The following is a 17,503-nucleotide window of genomic DNA, read 5'->3' on the forward strand; positions in this document are numbered from 1 at the left end:
TACCCCCGAAGCTGATGGACCCTCATCCGACGGACCCACCGCAGATTCACCCAAAGCTGGCGCCGCGACTAGTGTGAAGCTCTCCATCGCCGGCACCGTCGCCGCCGCCGGAATCTTCTTCTTCTCTCTCTAAGTTAATTTAAAATTGGGGCTGAAATCATTATTTGTTGTTGTGTAACATTATCAACTCTTTAACTAAACTAACTAACTAACTACTATACCAAAAGATTATTATAATCAAAGATTGAATGGATTTTATTATTATTACGTACGATCATTAGTCTGTTTAATTAGTGTTTATTTCGCTTAACCGGGTTAAAATCAAATACGAAATTTACAACCGAAATTAACAAAAGAGGGCATTTGGTCTAGTGGTATGATTCTCGCTTAGGGTGCGAGAGGTCCCGAGTTCAATTCTCGGAATGCCCCAATCGACCCCTTTTGTTCTATTTTGCGTGGCTCTATTTCTTCTAATCTTATAACACAAAACTGTAAACTGTGTCTAGGTGTTGTTTAGAAGATCCATATTACAATGTCTGTATATAACAAGCACGTTTACAAAATATATTTTAATACAAGAGGTGCAATGTCATCAAATTCATTATTTCCTCTTCTTGTAGTTACAAAAACCAAACATGTCAAACGATTCCAACAAACTAATCCTTTGTCGTTGGCGCTGGCAATACATATCTCTTTGAAAGATAATGGTGGGAATTGCTTCAACACCACTCTGCTACTGTAACAGAGCCTACCAAAAATACCACCACACACAACACACATCTCTCAGTCAGACACAGAAACAATGGATCGTACTTCACGTACATTTGACGATTTTAGTGAAAAGTGAGAGAGAGTGAGAGAGAGAGAGAGAGCTTACTTTCTTAGTTTGGTCGTCCGTGCATTTAGGTCTCTGTTTGTAGAAATTTGGAAGTGGCTTTGCTTTGAAGCATAGCTTTTGCCGTAGTTTACTCCCTTCCTTCTCCACACTTCTCTCCTTCTCCGACTTCTTGTCGTTCTGTGGCTCATCATCCATTGCTTTGAATTTCTCCTCTAGCTTCTGAAACACATCAACAACCTGATGGTAAGTACTAAGAAGACACGTAGATTAGAAACCAAAAAAGTATCTACAAAAATCACTCCAAAAGCTCTTCTTCTTGCCTTTTTCCTTCTCTCTGCTCTCTCCTCTGTTCTTAAACCAAACGGTGTAAAACAGCTCGGTGTCCTGCTTTTGTTTCCCAATAACAACAACAACAACAAAAAACAAAAAACAAAAAAAGGCACACACATTTAACAATTTTTTTTTTGAATTTGAGTAAACTCTTATTAGTAATAATTTCTTACTCGGCAGGGAGGAAGTTCCATCTTCCTCGACCCGTCTTAGCAGAAGACTCAGGAGCTATCTTCCCTCTGCACTTACTACTGTTACACCCAAGTGATTGATTACTTCTCTAACCACACGGCAACAAAGGTTTTTTTTTAAGAGTTTATTGAGAGAGCAGTTTCGTTTACCTCGTGTGACTCGCTAAAGGTGTGCACAAAGAATCCTCGACAATTCCCTTTGCAGACGCCTACAATTTACAAGAGCCACTCCACTATAAGCACTTGGTTGAGAATGAGTGGAAAACACTAGTATTATAAAAGAAAAAGAATGGAGTCACCTTGTCTGATGGTGTCCGGAGAGGAGTCTTGCAGTCTTTAGTTGGTTTAGAAGAAGCTCTTGACCCGTCAATCTTCCTTATGATGGACACTAATCTATTGAACTCTTTAGCAGGTGTGAAAGTGTAAGAAGAGCTGCTGCTCTTGTTGCTAGTCTTTTGACTTGGAGTCCTCTCCGATGAACTGTTGTACTTAGAGACTCTTGGTTTGCTACTGCTTTTTGGTTGTGAATCTTTGGATTTCTTCTGCAAGGACTGTTACAGATCAAAAGAAGCCAGGCCAGAGAGAAAGAAAGAAAGAAAGAAAGAAACTTATTAATCATCATCATTACTTCATTAGTAATAATCAGATACTGACCTTAAGCAGTATAGGCTTCTTCTCCTCCTCTGCTTGTGTAGAAACTTTGCCGCCACCATTGATCTGTGACTCAGGCATCCCACAGTTCTCTTTCTCATCAGATGATTGTCTAATACCAAATCCGCAGCCGCCTTGTTTCTCTGTAAGTGAATTCAATTGAGCAGCAGCAGCATCTAAAGATCCTCTGGGAAGCTCAAGATCCAGTTTCGAGAGCAGCCGATCTTTCTTTCCAACAACACAATTGATATCTGATTGTTGAACTGCTGGAACTGGAAGCTTATCTGGTTGGGATTGCTGTTGAAGCAAGAGGGCTTCTTCAGCAGCAGCTTTCCTAGCAGCAGCGAGTTTCTTGTAGTGAGCTTCAAAGAAAGCTTTCTTCTGAGCAACAGAGCCTGGCTTAGAGTACCTCTCGGCCTCGGCGACGTAAGGATTCTGGGAGGTGGAGAAAGCAGACCATTTCTCCCAGTCAAGTTTATCGGACATGAATCTACCGAAGGACACAGACTGTCCTAAAGAAGAAACAAGAGAGTCTCCTCCTCCCTAAAAGACAGACACAGGAGAGTAAACAAGAGAGATGAGAGCGCTTATTTATGTGATTATATATGGGTTACGATTTATGTGAAGGAGTTTTGGAAAAGAGAAAGCATTGGTAACGAACCTCAGGAGCTGCATATGAGAATGGCTGCATGAGACAAGCAGTTTCTCCCATTCTTTTTGGAACAACAACAACAATATATCTTAGTTTTTTTTTCAGATTGATAGAGAGAGTCAAGTGTGTTTTTTTTTTTTTACAGAGATCCTAAATCTGTTATTAAAAAAAAATAGTGGGGGCTATTTTGTTGTCCGTTGTAAGAAAAGAAAAAGAGAGAAGCTTTTTTGTGTTTCAAAATTTGAATTCAAAAAAAATTGGGCTTCTTCTATGGGTGGTGGGTTTCTCTTTCTTCTCTGTCTGTTTCTTCCGGTGATAGAAGAATAATAGTAAGACTTTACGCATTTTTTATTATTATTTTTTTTACTATTAATTAAAGTAAAAGTATTACCACATGAGAGAGAGAGAGAGAGAGAGAGGGAGGAAGTGGTCCTCTTTTTTTATAGAAGTCGTCAACTCGTTGCAGTACTTTATTTTTACACTGCTCGATCTTATATAGATTGAGAGTCTTTGGTTCCTTGTTGGGCGCTTTTGAATAACAGAAAACGAATTCAGAAATTAAGAAAAAAAAAAAAAAAACACAAATCCCTGAAAAAGAGTACAAAATAAACCTATATGACTGCCTTTGGGGGGAAAATCCAAAGAGTAAAATGTCTCTCACCTTTTTTCTTTCTTATCTTTGGTTTAGTTTGTATCTACACAATGCTCTCATATTCTAAAACAGAAACGTCCCTCCACTCTCTTGAATGAAGTAAGCCTTCCTCTTTCTCGATCATTTTGTGTCCAAGAAACCCGTGTTCGAGTACGAAGTTCGTCTCTTGTTTCTGTACCCTTTCCCTCTTGTTGTTCCTCTAACTTTACGAGTCGAGAACACCAACAGCATCACTACTAGGAACCCTACACCAGATATCAACCACAGAGCTATCACCCATAACTTCAACGTGCTGAATCTCCCTTCAGACTCTGACGAACCTGTTGTTTCTGATTCTTTCGAATCATCGCTTCCTTGGGATTGGGACTGTTTCGTTTCAACTTTACCAACTTTCCTCGAAACCGACATCTTCTCGGTCGATTCAGATCCAGGTTCAGGGCAGTTTCTTCTTTTGTGATGCAGAAACAGAGCTTCGTTTAGCTTCTGTCCACATTCAATGCTGAGAAGGTCTCTTTGCCGCAGATCATTGTCTGTTTCATGGACTGCCGAAGGATTAGGCGGGTCTGGAAACTTTGCCCAGCATTTGTTGATCAAATCGGTGTTCCTCCAATTCGCCTTGTCGAAACTCCAGTTTCCAACTTTGAACTCAAGACCGTAATGGAAAACTCGATAGTCAGCACCAGGTTCAGGAATATAACCGGGGTAAATCAAAATGTCTTTGTTTATGATATGCCGCAAATTCAGCTGCAACAAATGTAGTCTTTAGACCCTATTCGAAACCAAACCAATCATTGAGCTGCAAAAAATTAGAAATATTGTGATAAAGTTTTTTTTTACCTCTGCAGCGCCAAACGAATAACCGTACATTTCGCTGATCCAGCCGGACTCATATATATCCCCAGTTAATTCTTTCCCATAGTGTTCTTTGTCTGCTCGAACCTCCTGTGTTTTAAGCAACCAGTACATTGCGAATTTCCGCAGATCCTCTATGTGCATCATAATGACTCCACCAACTTTATCACAAGCCTCCGGATTACGCGTGTGAAGTCTTGCAAGGTCGTTATCACATCCAATTAGATAGCTGGCACAAAAACAAAAGAGACAAGGTTAAATGGGATTTCTGCATCATCTATAAATTGGAAAAAAAAACAATTGATCTAAGAATTTTACTCGTAAGGAGTTGAAACTGGTCGGCCACGAGCTGCCTTAAACTCCCAAGGAGTGATGGGTCCTCGGAGGATCATGTCAGCATCAAGAATTACTATGTACTCTGCATCAATGTTTGTGTGGTGAAGCCAATGGACAACCGCTGCTGGTTTGTTAATTGCCGGGTACCTGATTAAGTCAACAACATATCAAAAATCAGACGAAGATCACATTATAAGTTTTTTTTTAAAAAAACCCCGAGGTTGGTTTAACTGCTAATCGTACCAATCGCCTGTTAGAGGATGTCTGCTCATGGAAGGAACATAATGTGTCGGGGCCAAGTCATGACCTTTATAGTTTTTAAGATCTTCATCTGTGCAACTGAGAAGCCGAGTGACATTTCCGGGTTGGCCGCTCTGGCGGAAACTGTGCATGAAGCCGACTGTTTGCCAATCGAAATAAGTTGTGCACTCAGTAGAAAACAGTGTGTGAATCTTTGGATAAGCTCCTTTGAATTCATCGACTGGTGGTGGCTGGTGTTGGTCTGGCAAGATATGTACACTTCCTGGTGCAAGCAGTTTAGGCTTTGTTAACTCCATGAAAGTTTTGCTCTTGAGAAAGCTCAAGTATTTGGACCACTTTGGTTTCGGACAGCCGTTTTCTGCGTGACGCAGTATGAGTCCCTCGTTCAATGTATTCATGCATTCCAGACTCAAAAGTAGACCTCTTCGCTTGTACGGATCAGGTTCCATCATTTTCACCTATTACAATTAAAATAGTATTGTCGGTAATTTGCATCCAGTAGAGATACATACATGAAATGGGAGTTGAGAACTTATGAAGGAAGGTTACCTCTCTTGGATATGGAGGCTCGGGGAAGAGACGGTTGCAGTCATAGACTATATTGTCTTCGTGGTGGTCCAGTTTAGTGAAAGACCAGTTCCCAATGGAAAAAGGCAAACCGTAATGCAGAAGAACAGGCTCAACGCCTTCACGTGGAACATAGCCGGGATATATCATCAAGTCGTCGTTAATCTTGTGCTTAAGCCCTGCCTGTGGAATTAAAACAAAACCACACAACACAATGTTTATAACCGAAAACATACAAGGTGCTGAAGAAGGTCAGAGTTTCAGAGCACGAGCAAGAAGAGAATTAAGGAAAGAGAATGGTGAGAGTATACCTCTGCAGCACCGAAGGAGTAACCATACATCTCACTGATCCAACCTTTGCCGTAAACATCTCCGGTAATGTTGGTGGTCCAGTGAGCAGTATCTTGGCGAACGTCTTCAGTTTTGGAAAGCCAGAGAGGGGCCAAGACGCGGAGATCTTCGATATGCATGGCGAGAAGACCGCCAACTTTGTCACAGAGCTCAGGATGCTTTGTATGCAAACGGACAAGGATGTTATCGCAGCCAACCAAGTAGCTATATTTCAAAAAGAGAAAGAGGCGTGAGCTAAAAAAAAGGAAGAAAAGGCTGGCTACTGGCTACTTAGGTGAAAGAGAGATTAGTACCCGTAATGGGCAGCAAAGGGTCTTCCGAGTTCAGCACCGAGTTCCCAAGGGATGATAGGACCTCGAATGATCATGTCAGCATCAAGAATAACGACCCAGTCCACATGCTGGGCATCTTCACTGTGTTGAAGCCAGTAAAGAACTCCTACTGGTTTGTTAATTGCAGGGTACCTTTTTTTTTTTTTTTTTTTTTTTTTCCCCAAAAAAAAAAAAAAAAAAAAAAAAAAAAAAAANAACAAGAAAGACTTACAATGCTAAACTGACATCTCCATATCATCCATCATCTAATCCCTAGGAATTGTAGTAAGGATTAAACAAGCAAAATTGGGAGTTAAGAGAGAATCAAGTATACTGACCAGTCATGGGTCTTAGGATGAGTGCTCCAAGAGGGAACCTCGAAAGTGGGAGCGAGATTCATGCCTCTGTAAACCTTCTTCTGGTCGTCGGTACAGCTCAATAACCGGGTAATCGGACCGGGTTGTCGGGATTTATGGAAGCTGTGCATCAAACCAACGGTCTGCCAATCGAAGTAGTTCTGGCACTCCACGGAGAAGAGCGTGTGGATCCGATACGGTGCCCTTTGACCCCATTCATCATCATCATCAGCCAAACACCCACTTACCAGCACCACCGCCGCTGCCACAATCATCATATCCCACCACCACCACCACCGCATCTCCATCGCCGATTTCCGATTTCCGATTATTTTCAAAACACCCAACCCCCTCCCCCTTTTTTTTTTTTTAACTACTATATTTGCATATTATTTTTCCTTCTTCTTCTTTGATCTAAATAAGTAAGTAAGGGGAAAAAAAAAAGTCAATGCATGGATGATGATAGATCCATGCCGATGCGTTGTTGTTACCTTCTTCTTCTATTAAANATAACCGGGTAATCGGACCGGGTTGTCGGGATTTATGGAAGCTGTGCATCAAACCAACGGTCTGCCAATCGAAGTAGTTCTGGCACTCGACGGAGAAGAGCGTGTGGATCCGATACGGTGCCCTTTGACCCCATTCATCATCATCATCATCAGCCAAACACCCACTTACCAGAACCACCACCGCTGCCACAATCATCATATCCCACCACCACCACCACCGCATCTCCATCGCCGATTTCCGATTATTTTCAAAACACCCCACCCCTTTTTTAGCTATAATTGCATATTATTTTTCCTTCTTCTTCTTTGATCTAAATAAGTAAGGGGAAAAAGAAAAGTCAATGCATGGATGATGATAGATCCATGCCGATGCGATGCGTTGTTGTTACCTCCTCCTTCTTCTTCTTCTTCTTCTATTAAAAAAACCCGATGCGATTAGGTAGTGGCGACCACGAACCCCCCAACTTCAACTTGTAATTTTAATTTTTAAAAATTGAAAAAATTTGTTTGGGAGGGGGGATTTGAATAAAAATAATCAAAGAAGAAGATTCTATGAATTTTTTCGTTTCTCAATCGCCCAAGTTTGAAGGCTGCCATGGAGTCCGGCTACACGTGTTTAGTCTTCTCTCCTTCCCATTTCTTTTTTGGATTACATACATACACACATATTACCTCCAAAACTCGGCGAGTTTGCCAGCGTTATCAAATTTAGTGTATTTATTTATTATTCTCTCATCTCCTCACCCATTACTTAAGCGGGGAAAATCCCCAAAAATAAAATCCCCAAAAATACGCCATTTAATTTTTTTTTTACCGTTTAATTCCTCTAACTATTAAATTTCCTAAAAAATACTTGATTTAATTTCAATTATCTTTAAAAACTTTCTATCTTATTAATATTGGTACATCCATACTTAAAAACATAATGACTCTTAACTAAATGTTAACCAGAGTTAAAATTTAAGCCCCACGTGTTTAATTAAAGAGATCTAATGACATTGTTGCCCTTCTTCTTCTCTTCCACAAATCGATTTCGAGTTTGAGAGAGATAGAACCCTAAAATTTCAAGAAATCAGATTTGGTTTGAGAGAATGGTAAGCCAAAGTTCACTACAAGTATTTTATTTTCGTGCTGCAATTTTGAGAGAGTGGTGTATTTAAGGATTCGATCGCCATTGCTGAATTTTCAAAACCTCTCATTTTTTATTTTTTATTAATTTAATCTTTCCCTGTAACTTGAAGAAGTGTGAGCTTCGTTCAGTTGAGATCTTCTTCTGGGTCGTTGCTAAAGAGAGTTTTAAAGTTATCCCTCTAGTTAAAAAACTTGAGATTCCTTCTTCTTTTATTTAACTGAGCAAAATCTGGGTTTTAGTCAGGTTGAAGATCGTTGCTTTACTTTAAACAAAATAGAAAAAAAAATCTGGGTTTCTCGAGGTGTGATTAATGCACACGGTGTTTGTATTTGTGTGGAGATTACATTTTCTCTGAGTGTTATTAGCTAACCATTCTCTCAAACCAAATCTGATTTCTTGAAATTTTAGGGTTATATTTCTCTCAAACTTGAAATCAATTTGTGGAAGGGAAGAAGAAGGGTAACAATATCATTAGATCTCTTTAATTAAACACGTGGGGTTAAATTTTAACCTTGGTTAACATTTAGTTAAGAGTTGTTATGTCTTTACGTATGGATCTACCAATATTAAGAAGATGAAGGTTTTTAAAGACAACGAAAATTAAACCATGTATTTTTTGGAAAATTTAATAATTAGAGGAATTAAACGGCAAAATAAAATTTAAATGGCGTATTTTCTGGTTTTTTCCCATTACTTAACTCTTTTTTTAAGTACAATTTTGCCAATTACAGAAAATACAATAAAAGAAACTAAATTGATTAGTCTATTACAAGACCTCCTCCACAACAACAACATTACAACAACAACAACAAAAAAAAAACAAAAAATACTCAACTTGATTAGTCTATAATAATCTTATACTAGTATTAGAGACAAGTCAATGATACCTTTAATTATTAGCATTTTTACAAATAGTTGATACATATTTTTATATTTCGTTACTAGTATAATAAATTAGGGATCACTCGGTCTTTTTTGAATTTTACGGTGCCATTCAAATTGTAGGAGAACAAGTCATGTTACTTACGGTTTAGCCACTACCGTACGTACCATATTCACATATCTCTCTCTGCTCCCCCCAGGCCCCGCCCCACACGAATTAGATAGATAGACCCATTCTCTCTCGTCGACACTTCAAGTGTATATATATAAGTACTATATATATCCTCTTTACGATGATCAAATATTGCAAGCAATGAGATCTTTCATCTTAGTCATATGTGTTCTCGTCTTGGCAATGTTCATTATGTTGGCCGAATCCTCCTACGGTGGTGGAAGCAACCAGAAACGCTCTCCTCCTCCTCCTCTTCCAATGGCTCCTTCTCCAGCACCAGCAACTGCTCACTTTGGTGAACCCAAGACGCTTCCACCACCGCCAAACGCCGCCACTTGTCCGCAGTTAATCACCTCTACGTTCATTACTCTCTTGGCTTTCGTCCTCTAATATATTTCCTTTTCTTTTGGTTTTCCAAGTTGTACGTGTGTGCTGCTGATCTCAAACAGATAACCTATATATATACATGAATCAGATAATATAACTGATACTACAATAATATATATTCCCCATTTAGTTTGTTTTGTCATTCCCTTTTATATATATACACATTAATTTGGTGTGATGGAAAGTACAAAGTACGTCTCCCTATTTCGGATTGTCTCTTTTATTCGCAGCAGAAACATTCATCGGTTTTGTTCACCAAAATTGACACGTCACCAAATATTTAATTTTATAATTGATCACAAGATAGAGAAGATTGAACGACCGCATCAGTCTGTTTTGTTAGTCGCGCTGCAGTATGTACGTACTCTCGAGCCCGATGGTTCTTTCAGCCACAAGTGTTGAAATCTATTGATTATCATAGGTTTAATTATGTGGTAGTATCGAGTTTCGTTGAATCTCGTGTGTAGATGGCTTAATAATAAATAAATATAAATAGTAGCCGAAGGAGAAATGTTAGGGTTTGTGAGAGGGTTAACTTATACAAATACTGTTTCTTTCTTTTTTTCCTCTTTTCTTTTTATGCCCATATTTGGTTTTTATTTTTGGGCCCAAACACAAAAAGATTTGGGCCTTAAGTGGAAAAAGAGTGTTGGTTTGTTGTGTTTTTGGTCTTCTCCGCTCCGCCGCTCTGAAACTCGTCGTCAGTGAGAAAGCTTCTCTTCTTCTTCTTCTTCTTCATCACGAGTGGTCGGTCGTAAGTTTTCTCTCTCTCTCTCTCTCTCTTTCCCAAAGGGCTTGTGTGAATCGATTGACAATACCTAATTTTGCTCTCTCTCTCTCTCTCTTGTTGTTGTAATTTTACACAAAGTTTCTGGATCAATAAGCACATAGGGCTAGGCAGCATCTAAAACCCTAATTTCTTCTGGAAAATGATTTTAAAAAAATTTGATGGCTGTGTGCGTAGGAAATGAAGCGTATTGGAATGATTAGCGGCGGATCATCCAAGGACCTAATCCGGAGAACCTTCGCTGCAGCAGCTAGCAAAGCCAAGAAAGGTGGCAAAGGAGGAGGAGGAGGCGGCGATGCTCCTAAAGGTTCGAGCTTGAGCAAAGAGATCAAATCCACCACTGTTGTCGGCGCCAATACTCTCAAAGAAGGATCTGATCCCAAGATCTTGCCTGATTCTGATTACCCTCAATGGCTCTGGCATCTCCTCGATAAGCGCCCTGCTCTTAGTGAACTCAGGAGGAAGAACGTCGAGACCCTTCCCTATGATCATCTCAAACGTTTTGTCAAGCTCGACACTCGCGCTAAAATCAAGGACAACAACTCCGTCAAGGCCAAGAACTGACTGACACGTCATACAGTTTGTAAGATTCGTGTTTCTTCACTCTCTGCTCTCTCTCTCTCTCTCTCTCTCTTTCTCTCTCTCTCATTGTTTGTTGAACTATGCTTTTTTTGCTAATAAGTAAGATTCATTGAGTTAGATTACATTTGGGAAATGGTATGATGATGTTCTTTTTTGTAAGTTCTCAGACTCTTTATTAGAGAGTATATCCAAAAGTTTGCTTCTTCTTCTTCTTCTTCTTTGATTGTGGAGCCTTCATTTAACAAACTGGGATTCCTATATAATAACTAAGTACATTCTTTCTGTTTAAGTTACATTTTAGAGTCAGGTAGCATTATGCTCTTTGTAAGTTGTTGATCCTTTTGGACTCTTTATTAGTAAATCCAAGTAACTGCTGCTTCTGTCTTTGGCTCTTGTTTAACCGAGTGATAGGTGTAGCTATAGCACAAATCCTTCTCCGGATGGAGGAGGAGATGATTAGGTCGGTTCTTAAAGATACTGCAGGTGTACCTGATCCATTTAACAATCAGATTCACTCTTAAGTAATAGCATTACATGGGACCTAGCTCGCTTACTGATAATATTACATCACTATTCGCTAGGTGGATACCAACTCTTGTTGTCTACCTCTTGTGGGGTTTATAATACCTTCAAAAGAAAGGTAAAGGCAAAGTTTTGCATCACTATCTCCCTTTTGTTCTTCCATTATTGCTCTTCTTTGCTTTCATTTTTTGTTACTTGTCCTGTGATTTGCTCATTGACAATTTCATATTGCTTGCTGTCAACTTACTTACTACTGGTTTATAAACACAACTAGACCCAAACCATCCTCTGTCTGTCTTTAAACTACCTATATGAATGAATGAATGAATGGTTGGGTGGGTAAGTTTCAAATTGAACTGTTTAAGATCTAAGTTATGATTATCTTTCTATGATGAAATTCTGCTACTTGTAATTTCTTCCTTCATGGCTCTATACATATCCCATGCCCCATGAAAGTTTTAAGAGTTTTGAAAAGGAGACACCCCTATCCATTCATCATCACATGCTTTTTTATATGAGTATAACAAGCTAACTTTTTCTCTCATCACATGCCTATTTTCCTCCTTTGACACCTTAACCATATATATCTTGTTCCATTTCTGCATGTTTCCATTTCTTTTCTTAAATACTAGCTTAATTTTTGATTTATATATGTTATTAATGATATAATTGTGAAATACAAGATCATGATTGATTGATTTCTAAAGACCACGAGGGGAGGGGGAGAAAAAGAATCAAAAACATATTAAACCGCTGATTCAGAATTTGTCCTTAATAGCGTCGTTACTACTATATAATCATATAATGGGGGCATTGATTGGGTTGGGTGTCGTTGGCCACCCCGTATGTAATCGTATCACACATTAAATATTTTGTTACGTTGGCTTATACTTATAACGTTGGGTGTGGTTGGCCACCCCGTATGTAATCGTATCACGCTTATATTTTGTTACGTTGGCTTATACTAAAAGCAGCTACCCTTAATTTGTCGTTTAATAACTACTACTAACCTTACCTACAATTATCACATCATTTGCATCTAATGTCTCAGCTTACATTTATATAAGCGTAACGGTATTTTACAGAAACTTCAAATTAACGGATAAATGAAATAAAAACTCAGATCCTGAAATAAAAACTGAGTATTATTATGAGATACATAATCTCAAACGATATATGTAAATGTTAAAATTCTCGGATATTTAAATTAAAGACTCGATGATTCGAGAGACATGCTTTGGATTAATCCAATACGATTATTACCTCGAGAAAAAAGTAGTGGAGCTTTTGATACCATTGTAAAAAGAGAACTCGGGGCTTTTTTTTTTTTTTTTTTTTTTTTTTTTTTTTTTTTTTTTTTTTTTNTGTCTCCATCATTACAATCAGTCCTTTTCCACTTTATAGAATTAGGCATTTCTCACCACTACTACTACAACTCTTTTCTTCCACATTCTCTCTTTTATTTATAGATATATCAATCAATCAATCTTTCCCACGTTATTATTCTGTAAATTAATTTTAAAATCACTTTTTTTTTTTTGTACTCCTTGATGATAATGATACGCGCGTTAAGCATCATTTCTATTCAAATGAAAAAAAAAGGAAAAAAATCCAATCATTCCTTGAAATTTGGTAATTTAATCCGTGTAATAAAGATATCAGATATTGCTAGGTTCGGTTACAAATAAATTGGGGAGTTTTTTTTTTTTTGAATTTTATTTATATAGTAGTAGTAGTAGACGACCCAAATACTCTCTGCTTATTATGTTACGACGACGATCAAATCAGATAATATATTGAATTCTCTCCAAAATTTATTCTTTGTTAAAAGTATAATCAGTTTCCACTCTGGTGACCATCAAGTTTAATCTTCTTCTTCCTCCTCTGCAACTCTTTATGCCTCCGACCTACTTCCCTCTCCGGTGGGAGAGCACCGGCGATCAGTGGTGGTACGCTACTCCCATTGATTACGCTGCCGCCAACTGCCAGTACGATCTAGTCCGCGAGCTTCTCCGCATCGACTCCAACAACCTCATGAAGCTCACTTCCCTCCGCCGTATTCGCCGCCTCGAGACCGTCTGGGACGACGACTCTCTCTTCCACGACGTCTCTGCCTGCCGATCCCGCGTCGCTAAAAAGCTCCTCTCCGCCTGCGACGAGGGCGGCTCGAGATCCAAGAGCAACACTCTTATCCGCTCTGGGTACGGTGGCTGGCTGATGTACACCGCAGCCTCCGCCGGAGATCTTTCCTTTGTTCGCGATCTCCTCGACAGGAACCCTCTTCTCGTGTTCGGCGAGGGAGAGTACGGCGTCACTGACATACTCTACGCAGCTGCCAGAAGCAAAAACGACCACGTTTTCCGCCTCATTTACGATTTCGCCGTTGCTCCGAGGTTCGGTTTCGACCAGCAAAGTGCCGGTGATATCCCGGCGGCTTACAAATGGGAGATGAAGAACAGAGCGGTTCACTCTGCTTCCAGAGGAGGCAATTTGAACCTTCTCAAAGAACTTGTCAGTGATTGCTCTGTTGAAGATGTCTTGGCCTTCCGAGACAAGCAGGGCTCCACGATCCTCCACGCTGCTTCCGCCAAAGGAAATACTCTGGTGGTTAAAGAGCTTGTGGCTTTATACGGTTTGGTCGAGGCTGTGGACAACCAAGGGAACACGGCTTTGCACGTGGCAGCCTACCGCGGCCACGCTGATCTTGTTGACGCTCTGATCTTTGCGTCTCCATCTTTGATCCACGCTAGAAACAACGCCGGAGACACTTTCCTCCACGCTGGAATCTCCGGTTTCCAGGCTCCGGCGTTCGAGAGGCTTGACAAGCACACGGACCTCATGAACCGTCTGATCACATCCGCTGCCTCCAAATCTCCAGGTGATTTTGTGAATTACAGGAACAACGAGGGACGCACGGCTCTTCACTTGGCCATCTCTGGGAATGTTCCTCTGGAGTTCGTTGAGATGCTCATGTCTGTGAAATCGATTGATATTAACGTACGTGACAGCGCTGGTATGACTCCCCTTGATCTCATCAGGCAGAAGCCGCTATCTCCTACCTCGGATCTCTTGTTCCGACGCCTGGTATCAGCCGGAGGGATGTTCAGTTCTCGTGATCAAAGCATCACGAGTGTGGTCGCGTCTCACTTGAAGGACAGAGGAAACTTTTACAGCCCAGGAGCTCGTTTCAAGACGTCGGACGCTGACATGTTCCTAAGCACCCGACTTGATGTTGCGCCAGACAAGATTGCTGTTGCTAGACACGTGAGGTCCAGCTCTTGTTCCATTGAGATTGGTCAGCTAAACGTTATGGATGAGGATCATCATTTCAAGAAATGCAGAAACGCGTCTGTTAACTCTGCAACGGAGAGACTGAAGAGCGTTTTCCACTGGCCGCGAGTCAAGAAGCAACCAGGCCATTCCAAGAACGATTCTGAGATGAGCATCGCTTCGACAGCTTTGGAGGCGCAAGAAACTCCGGTCCCTCTCCGACAGAGATTCTCAAAAAGCAGCAGCACTGGCTCGCTTGCTCTGCCTAATAGCAATAAAAGAACGTTATCGGTAAGAAGTAACCAGTCGAGTCCAAGAGCCAGGAAGAAGCGGATTGGTACAGTGCGGTCTCGTTCTAGTTCTTTCTCGAAAATATCCATCCACTCGTCTTCCACGTCTTCAACTTCGGGCATGGTTGATCTTAAACAGAAGGGAGTGATGATGGATGCGAGCATAGCCGGACCGTCTTCTGGCTTGAACAGGCCTGCGGTTACGGAGCAAGGGAAAAGTAAGCTAAACGAGAAGAAGGGTTCGTTGAGGAGGAGATTGAAGAGCCATTACTTTTGCTTTGGTGCTTCAGCTTTGTCAGTGAAAACGCCCACTACGGTCTTGGTATAACCAGGTTATTGGGTGAACCTGCAGAGCAAAACAGGGGAGTGACAAGTGAGAAAACCGAAAGAAATAGGTTTGGTTCAGTTCTGTTTGGTTTCTGTTTAGTTCCCTTCTAATTCTAATGTAGTAAGTAGTTTAAATGGACCGAGTCGTCAAGTTAAACTACCCGCCGTTTTCGTTTCTACTTTCTAGTACTAATAATAATAATAATATCGAAGAGAAATAATTATATCCTCTAAAACAGTTCCCTCTGTCTGGTATGATATATACCATCAAAAGCTAATACAGCTAAATGTACTCTTTTTTCCTTTGCAGTTGTTCATCAGTCTTGGGGTTGTACTGATGATCATAGCAGCTATTGGGGGGGCTGCCCAAACTAATCTATAATATTAAAATAGGCAGTCTGCCTAACTCCAAATGCAAACTACCTAAATACTGAATGCACTGGGCTTTTCTGCAACATTATTTCCTTGTAGGTATGGTTGGATGCTACGATGTCACTGCTATATATAGCAAACTCTAGAGTAAAATATTTAGAGACATATCCTCCTCTCTCATCGGTTTTGTAGGCTCACAAGATAAAGTGTCAGTGGTTTACTCGGATTAAAAAAAAAACTGGTTTACATTTTTGAATCTAACTAATCGTTTTTTTTACAACAACTCTCTGATTCTCATGTACACTTGGCTGCTATTACCCAATTACAACACTCGTGAATCTCAGTCAATTTCACCCTCTTCTACTTCGTTGCTGGGATCTTGAAAACAAAGCAGGTCGGCTTCATCTTCATCCTCATCATGTTTCATAAATAGCCCCAGCTGCTCTAGAGGATTGCTTCCTCCAAACCCAAAAACACCCAGCCCATCAGAGTCATGGCCAACCTCTCTTAGATTTGTCAAATGGTCCGTGTTAACCGTTTTAAGCAGTTCAAGGTCCTTGAGGAACCTTGAATTCTCATTTATTTCAACCGACTTCTCCATCTGTGTACCATTCAGCCATGGCAATAATCAATAAATATATTGCAGTGAAAAAAGACAACCAAATTGCAGCTATTTCGGTTCACCTCAAGCAATGCCTGTCGGGCTGCTTCTCTTTCAAGTCCCAATTTCCTTTTAGCCTCAGCCGCAGCTTCAGCTGCAGCCTGTGCCTTAGCTTTTCTACGAGCTTCTTCAGCTTCCTTGGCTTCTGCTTGTAACCGTGCTTTTTCTGATGCAAAATACAAGAGGACAAGTTTATGTACCTATGTACTTGGTATATTAACATCAATCACAAACTTGGAACTAGCAAATCAAAAATACCTTTCTTCTTTTGCAATTCGAGTTCATCCTTCTCAAGTCGCAGTTTCTCTGGGTTTCGTTTCTCATTCTGATATCAGACATAATTATTTCAGGAAATAATTTTGAGAGCTAATGAGGGAGGGCTAACCAAATATAGCAGCTCACAGTTCCACAAACACAGCTAACCTGATTAAGAGTTTTCTCTCGAGCCTTCAAGATTAAATCCGCATATTGACTTTTCAATAGAGCAGCCCTGTAACGCTTTTCCGGAGGTAGTTGCTTCTCATTCTGAGCTCTATTTCCTAAATAATTAACGGGTCAAGAGTGAGATGCCACCCCAGAAATCAGAACACGGACATTTTTCTGTCACACTCCTTAGCTTACCATCTTTATGACTATTGACCCCTTCAACAGGACTTAGCTTCCCTTTGGATGCATCTTCCAACTGATTTAATCCACCGACGGAAGCTGCTTTTAGAAAAGGAATAAGTAAACCAAGGGTCAGAAATTTAAATCAACAAAAGTTAACATCTCTTGCACCAAAAACTATATCCGCTCACGTTTTCTCTTTGGGGAACTGCTTGTAGCTCCATCCAAGGGAGATTCCGAATCCATGCTCTCAGGACCCTGTATCAGCGGATAAAAGGAAAAGGAAAAAACGATCAGAATCAACAGTGTCTCACCAAATTTCAGACTAGGTTAACTCATCTGTCAGGTATTAAAACTTTGTATCTGTCAGGTATTAAGAATATATCAAGCTTAGTATCATGACCAATATTGTTTGCCCAATCCAAATTATGGAAAGGTATCTAAGACCTTTGCAGAGGCATAAATATTATTGATTATAATCCAACAATGATGCTTACCTTTGATGAACTCAACAATCTTGTGGTTGTAGGATCATCTGGTACACTCTCCGAGCTACTAGAGCCTAATCAGTTACATGCACCATAAAAGGAGTAACCACTGATTAGATCAATCCAAGGAATAATATGATCACTAAAGAAAACAGCGAACTGGGAGTA

The 17,503-nt window shown here is 40.2% G+C and overlaps 6 protein-coding genes, 1 long non-coding RNA gene and 1 other non-coding gene across 17 annotated transcripts in view; 4 read left to right on the forward strand and 4 right to left on the reverse strand.

Annotated features, from left to right (window-relative positions):
- Positions 358-429, forward strand: TRNAP-AGG. Its single transcript has one exon. It is a non-coding gene; the product is annotated as a tRNA-Pro (tRNA).
- Positions 491-2,893, reverse strand: LOC104719424 (protein WVD2-like 7). Of its 6 annotated transcripts, none has more exons than XM_010437360.2 (8): positions 2,672-2,893; positions 2,014-2,553; positions 1,659-1,898; positions 1,510-1,568; positions 1,342-1,419; positions 1,159-1,225; positions 878-1,057; positions 491-748 (listed from the first exon to the last, which is right to left on the reverse strand). In XM_010437360.2, the coding sequence occupies exons 1-8, from the start codon at positions 2,720-2,722 to the stop codon at positions 734-736; spliced, it is 1,230 nt and encodes a 409-aa protein (XP_010435662.1). In that variant the 5' UTR covers positions 2,723-2,893; the 3' UTR covers positions 491-733. The 6 variants fall into 6 exon arrangements, with proteins under 6 accessions (XP_010435662.1, XP_010435661.1, XP_010435659.1 ...); XM_010437359.2 differs by having other exon boundaries at positions 1,659-1,901; positions 2,672-2,892; XM_010437357.2 differs by having other exon boundaries at positions 1,342-1,416; positions 1,659-1,910; positions 2,672-2,891.
- LOC104719425 lies at positions 3,177-6,850 on the reverse strand. Its single transcript, XM_010437361.2, has 8 exons — positions 6,331-6,850; positions 5,975-6,145; positions 5,642-5,885; positions 5,313-5,513; positions 4,746-5,221; positions 4,485-4,649; positions 4,152-4,395; positions 3,177-4,058 (listed from the first exon to the last, which is right to left on the reverse strand). The coding sequence occupies exons 1-8, from the start codon at positions 6,654-6,656 to the stop codon at positions 3,435-3,437; spliced, it is 2,451 nt and encodes an 816-aa protein (XP_010435663.1). The 5' UTR covers positions 6,657-6,850; the 3' UTR covers positions 3,177-3,434.
- LOC109127050 lies at positions 6,904-7,554 on the reverse strand. The gene is made up of 2 exons (XR_002033772.1): positions 7,247-7,554; positions 6,904-7,168 (listed from the first exon to the last, which is right to left on the reverse strand). It is a non-coding gene; the product is annotated as an uncharacterized LOC109127050 (long non-coding RNA).
- LOC109126884 lies at positions 9,185-9,433 on the forward strand. Its single transcript, XM_019230778.1, has one exon. The coding sequence runs from the start codon at positions 9,185-9,187 to the stop codon at positions 9,431-9,433; it is 249 nt and encodes an 82-aa protein (XP_019086323.1).
- LOC104719427 (39S ribosomal protein L54, mitochondrial-like) lies at positions 10,074-11,011 on the forward strand. Its single transcript, XM_010437362.1, has 2 exons — positions 10,074-10,184; positions 10,395-11,011. The coding sequence occupies exon 2, from the start codon at positions 10,398-10,400 to the stop codon at positions 10,779-10,781; it is 384 nt and encodes a 127-aa protein (XP_010435664.1). The 5' UTR covers positions 10,074-10,184; positions 10,395-10,397; the 3' UTR covers positions 10,782-11,011.
- On the forward strand, positions 12,907-15,685 carry LOC104719428 (serine/threonine-protein phosphatase 6 regulatory ankyrin repeat subunit B-like). Of its 2 annotated transcripts, XR_756602.2 has the most exons (2): positions 12,907-15,276; positions 15,519-15,685. XR_756602.2 is itself a non-coding variant. In XM_010437363.2 (1 exon), the coding sequence occupies exon 1, from the start codon at positions 13,218-13,220 to the stop codon at positions 15,207-15,209; it is 1,992 nt and encodes a 663-aa protein (XP_010435665.1). In that variant the 5' UTR covers positions 12,907-13,217; the 3' UTR covers positions 15,210-15,385. The 2 variants fall into 2 exon arrangements, 1 of the variants encoding a protein (XP_010435665.1); XM_010437363.2 differs by lacking the exon at positions 15,519-15,685 and having other exon boundaries at positions 12,907-15,385.
- Positions 15,785-17,503, reverse strand: part of LOC104719429 (transcription factor GTE11-like) — a 4,816-nt gene continuing 3,097 nt past the window's right edge. For 2 of the 4 annotated variants that reach the window (XM_010437367.2, XM_010437365.2), the window contains exons 9-11: positions 16,500-16,566; positions 16,265-16,407; positions 15,785-16,181 (exon numbers count right to left, since the gene is read on the reverse strand). In XM_010437367.2, coding sequence (XP_010435669.1) covers positions 15,921-16,181; positions 16,265-16,407; positions 16,500-16,566 — 471 coding nt within the window. In that variant the 3' untranslated portion in view covers positions 15,785-15,920. Of the gene's footprint in view, positions 16,182-16,264; positions 16,408-16,499; positions 16,567-16,664; positions 16,781-16,862; positions 16,950-17,038; positions 17,106-17,344; positions 17,410-17,503 lie in introns of all 4 variants that reach the window. The other 2 variants (XM_010437366.2, XM_019231222.1) reach the window with 2 other exon arrangements.

Source organism: Camelina sativa, chromosome 10, assembly GCF_000633955.1.
Source record: "Camelina sativa cultivar DH55 chromosome 10, Cs, whole genome shotgun sequence".
NCBI classification, from domain to species: Eukaryota; Viridiplantae; Streptophyta; class Magnoliopsida; order Brassicales; family Brassicaceae; genus Camelina; species Camelina sativa.

Excerpts from the sequence above, each read along its gene's own strand:
- LOC104719424 (XM_010437355.2), bottom strand. The coding sequence starts at position 2,722 with ATGGGAGAAACTGCTTGTCTCATGCAGCCATTCTCATATGCAGCTCCT. Across the intron at positions 1,569-1,658 it reads TCCGGACACCATCAGACAAG|GCGTCTGCAAAGGGAATTGT; the intron begins GTGACTCCATTC and ends TGTAAATTGTAG. Across the intron at positions 1,226-1,341 it reads TGGAACTTCCTCCCTGCCGA|CAGGACACCGAGCTGTTTTA; the intron begins GTAAGAAATTAT and ends GGGAAACAAAAG.
- LOC104719425 (XM_010437361.2), bottom strand. The coding sequence starts at position 6,656 with ATGGAGATGCGGTGGTGGTGGTGGTGGGATATGATGATTGTGGCAGCG. Across the intron at positions 5,222-5,312 it reads AGCCTCCATATCCAAGAGAG|GTGAAAATGATGGAACCTGA; the intron begins GTAACCTTCCTT and ends TAATTGTAATAG. Across the intron at positions 4,650-4,745 it reads CATCCTCTAACAGGCGATTG|GTACCCGGCAATTAACAAAC; the intron begins GTACGATTAGCA and ends TGACTTAATCAG.
- LOC109126884 (XM_019230778.1), top strand. The coding sequence starts at position 9,185 with ATGAGATCTTTCATCTTAGTCATATGTGTTCTCGTCTTGGCAATGTTC.
- LOC104719427 (XM_010437362.1), top strand. The coding sequence starts at position 10,398 with ATGAAGCGTATTGGAATGATTAGCGGCGGATCATCCAAGGACCTAATC.
- LOC104719428 (XM_010437363.2), top strand. The coding sequence starts at position 13,218 with ATGCCTCCGACCTACTTCCCTCTCCGGTGGGAGAGCACCGGCGATCAG.